This window comes from Thalia democratica, chromosome 2 (assembly GCF_965202585.1).
Source record: "Thalia democratica chromosome 2, ktThaDemo2.hap1.1, whole genome shotgun sequence".
Taxonomy (NCBI): domain Eukaryota; kingdom Metazoa; phylum Chordata; class Thaliacea; order Salpida; family Salpidae; genus Thalia; species Thalia democratica.
Genome location: NC_139166.1, coordinates 74,607,342 through 74,611,571, shown reverse-complemented (window position 1 = coordinate 74,611,571; position 4,230 = coordinate 74,607,342). Strand labels below are relative to the sequence as shown.

Here is a 4,230-nt window from a genome sequence, read left to right as displayed (position 1 = left end):
ATTAAGTATTATTTTATTAATTAAATTTATTAATTTATAATAATATAGATTTTTTATGAATCTTAAGTTTCTTTTTTAAAGTGTTAACTAAAACTGCTCAAAAAATGTTATAAAATGTATGGTTTGAGGCTTTATGACCAAAAGTTTCACACCCACCCATTGACCAAAGTTGTGAGTGTTCACATTTTTCTTTCTTTCTTAATAAAGTTCAGTTATTTAAATTATAATATTTTGACATGTTTCAACAAATTTAGCTTTAAAACTTTGTATTTAATGATTTAGAAAACTTGACTATTGTTTTTATATTAAAATAGTTTTATTTTATGGAATTCAAGACTAAGGCTGACCTAGAACAGTTTAAGGTCACTTAAGATAAGTCTTATGATTTGAGGAGCAACCATGCTTTAATTCTACATTTAGTTTAAAAAAAATCCAGATTTCTGGTTCATGTTTTATTCTAAATTTGTGATGCTATTGTTAACAAACTCCATTTGTGTGTAGAAAAGTCTTTCTATAAACTAGGTCGTTTGACAAAAATAATAGATTTTTACTGTGATCTATGAACGTATAAGTTTTATAACTAACTCTAAATATATATATACATTAATTAATAATTATATTGATTTTTCATTGATCTTAATTTTTTTTTATTGTTTTAAATGAAATTGCTGAAAATGTTTTAAAATGTATGGTGTGAGGCTCGATGACCAAAAGGTCTTTCTCCACACCTATCCATTGACCATAGTTGTGAACGTTTACATTTTTCTTTCTTAATAAGGTTTAGTTATTTCAGTTTTCAATATTTTACATTTTTTTTATAGACTTAGATTAAAAACTTGATATTTAATGGTTTAGAGAACTTAACTATTATTTTTTATTTAAGTAAGTTTATTTTATGGAATAAAAATCTAAGGTTAACCCGGAACAGTTTAAGGTCAGTCAGGGTAAGTCTTATGACTTGTGTGGCAACCCTGCTGTAGTGCTACATTTAGTTTTTAAATAATCTAAATTTATTGATTATATTTTATGCTAAATTTGTGATGCTATTGTTAACAAACTGCATTTGTGTGTAGAAAGGTCTTTCTATAAACTAGTTCCTTTGATTCGAGTGTTGAATTTTTACTGTGAGCAATAAACTAATAAATAAACAAATAGACATTCTTACAAACAAATGTTGACAGAATATTGTTTAAGATTTGTTTTTATTTTAAAGTTGCTTACAAGCTTTTTATAAGAAAGTCGATCTTTTAGAAAATTTGTAAAAAAAGGTTATTGCTTTGGTATTTAATGAAAACGCGTATTCAAAAAACATAACATGTTACACCTTGGTAGTAAAGTTCTATCTTACATTTAACGTTACTCTTACGTTTTATATGTTGCATGTTGTTGTTATTGTTTTTAAACTCAATTAAAAAGAAGTTTTAACTATCTATTTTGCTTTATTTTTTCTAATAAATACGTTGTCTAATAAATAAATTATATTGCAATTTAAGACTTTAAGTTTTATTTTTTGATAACTAAATTTAAAATCGCAGCTTTAAAACTTAAAAATATCAAAAGTATTGAATTGATTTTGAATTTTAACAGAATGTCAACATTTTATTTTTGAGTTCTTGAATAAAAAATTGTTTAAAAGTTTAAACAAAACTTAAACAATTTACTGTCTTGGTTTATGGGAAAAAATGACTCAAAAAATTAGTTTTAGACTAAAAACAAAAAGTCTCTAATATAAAAAAACGTTTTCTGTTTCTAAAATTATTGATATTGAAATATTTATAACTATAAAAGTCTTTTAAAATAACAATATAATGTCTTTTACATTTTAAGACTTTTTTTTAGATTAAAGTTAACTTTTTACTAAAAACTTTGAAATTTCAAAATCCAGAAGAAATATCTAAAAGCTAAACATTTTTTATAAATGTCCTATTGAACATCTCAGTTAAATGAAGTGTGTAAATTAAAATTGTAGTGGTAAATTAATAAAAAGCATACTTTTTGTTACTTATGAAATGATATCTTTCTCTAATTGTTTTATTATATTAGAAATACTGGACTGTAAAGGTTTTAAATTAGTGAAAACTGTAACTTTACTTAGCTAAGTTATAAAAAATAATTGCAGAAGTTTCTTAAATAAATATGAACAAAACAAGACAAAAACTGGAACCGGATCAAGATAAACAGACTGATGCTTCTGTTGAAAACTTGAATGAAAAAAAACCATCCCAATCGAAATTCAACATGATAAACGTGTTGAGAGTTTACATCGTTGCTATCGGGTTGTGCATGGTGTTTTGTGGCGGCGATACGGATAATGTTGATCTAAAGTACAGTGACAATGTTTTGCAGCTGACAGACGAAAATTTCGACGCGGCCGTTAATGACAACCAACTTATGCTGGTTTATTTTCGAGCAAGCTCGTTAACAGACATTTTCTACAGGCGTTTTCATCAAAAATACAATGAAGTGGCAGTGCACTTCAAGGAACAAGAGACAGCCCGGAGTTATTTGGAAGAGACGTTTTTCGGGGTGCCGCAGATGAAGATCGCTGAAATCGATATTTTCGATAACAAGAAAACTCAAAAAAAGTTCCGACAAGAGTTAAACAGCGTTGGTGGGTACATTGTGATTAAACTCTTTAAAAACGGACACATGTTAGATTTTCCATGCGACGGCGATTCAGCAAATGCTATGATTAATAAAATTGAAGTTCGATTGCGTCCGGCCGTTGTTCTTATTGAGAGTAGTTCTGAGTTGGAAAAAATCAAGGAAAAATCTTCTATTTTCATGGTAGGATACTTTTCAAGCGGTGTAAAGGAGACTTACGCGAATGAGGCGGAAAAGTCCTTGGCAAACTTTGAAGAGGTTACGTTTTACTACGTTGAAAACGCACAACTAGCTGAAAAGTTGGGACTGAAAAGCGAGCAAGTAGTTCTTTTCAAGCGAGAAGAAGGCAAAAGTATTGCCTTTAAAAGCTTCTTGGTTGAAGCCGATTATTTTGATTTTATGTTCAAAAATAAGCTACCTCTCCTTTCGGAGTTAAAACTAGAAACTCAACATATAATGTTTCAAAATCCCAATGCGAAACACGTTATAGTTCTTCTTCCAAAGAACTCAAAGAACTTCGAAGAGCTGATTAAAAGTGCGGAAAAAATTGCAGAAAAATTTGAAAACACAACGCTTGTGTTTTCGTTTGCCGACATTAATTATTATTATCTTAAAAGGTATTTTAAATATTATAACATCCATGCTTTAAGAATTTTCAAATTCAAAAATGATACAGATTACAATTTCAATTCGTTCTTTGAAGAAGTTTTAAAAGGGTCAAGAGACAAATCTAACGAGACTCTTCTGACAGAAAAGGATAAAAATATTCTGTTTTCTAAGAAAGTTCCCATAAATTTGAATGATAATCTCCTAGAAGTTCTTTTGAGCGAAAACTTTGTGAGGTTCGACGAAAGCGCTTGTGCGATGCTCTTTGTGCACGGGCATAAAAAAGTGGAAAGCAAAGACCTTTTTCCGGCAAGTACTCTCAAAAGAGAAAAGAAAAAACATGAGGTTACGAGCAAAAAATCAGATTCGGATAAGCTTGATGGGTTCATAAAATTGATTGTAAAAGCCATTGAACTAGAAACAAAAGCTCTTAACTATATTGTAAGTGTTTGACTTGTAGAAACATATAAAATATTTTATTTTAATATCAATTTACTTTTAACAACTGTAAAGATTTAAATAAAAATGTTTACTTTACTTTTGTTTATATTTTGATTTTTTATTAAAAGCTTTTCAATTGCTTATTTCACAGATGTCACAAATAACCAAAATGTCGAATTTTTTCAAACGTTTGTCGGAGTTGATAAAGAAGGACTTTTATGAAAAAGCAAGGAGCAACTAAGAATAATATAATAAAGTTCACAAGTAGATAGAAAAGAGAAACTAAAAAAATAATTTAAAAAGCTGCATTTTTATTCATTATGTGTCATAATTACTAGTTTTTATGTAATGGTGTTTTTTTAACAAATTGAATATATTCATAGTTTTAGTTGACAAAATTAAATATATTTTTAAGCTTCGTAATAAAGTTGCTTATTTTTAGATTCTTTTTCATTTTTTGTTAAGTTATACATTTAAGATAGTTCTGATGATAATTAGTACTTAAACTATAAAAGTTTAAATATAATTGTAGGCGGTAAAACGATATAGAAATGCCTCTATAATAATCTTTGAATAATT

The 4,230-nt window shown here is 27.6% G+C and overlaps 1 protein-coding gene across 1 annotated transcript; it reads left to right on the top strand.

The window, feature by feature from the left end:
• The first annotated feature begins 2,136 nt into the window (after positions 1–2,136).
• LOC145828940 (protein disulfide-isomerase 2-like) lies at positions 2,137–3,892 on the top strand. Its single transcript, XM_082936685.1, has 2 exons — positions 2,137–3,651; positions 3,803–3,892. The coding sequence occupies exons 1-2, from the start codon at positions 2,137–2,139 to the stop codon at positions 3,890–3,892; spliced, it is 1,605 nt and encodes a 534-aa protein (XP_082792811.1).
• Positions 3,893–4,230: the final 338 nt, after the last annotated feature.

Coding starts and splice junctions, on each gene's coding strand:
- LOC145828940 (XM_082936685.1), top strand. CDS start 2,137: ATGAACAAAACAAGACAAAAACTGGAACCGGATCAAGATAAACAGACT. Junction 3,652..3,802: donor CAAAAGCTCTTAACTATATT/GTAAGTGTTTGA, acceptor CTTATTTCACAG/ATGTCACAAATAACCAAAAT.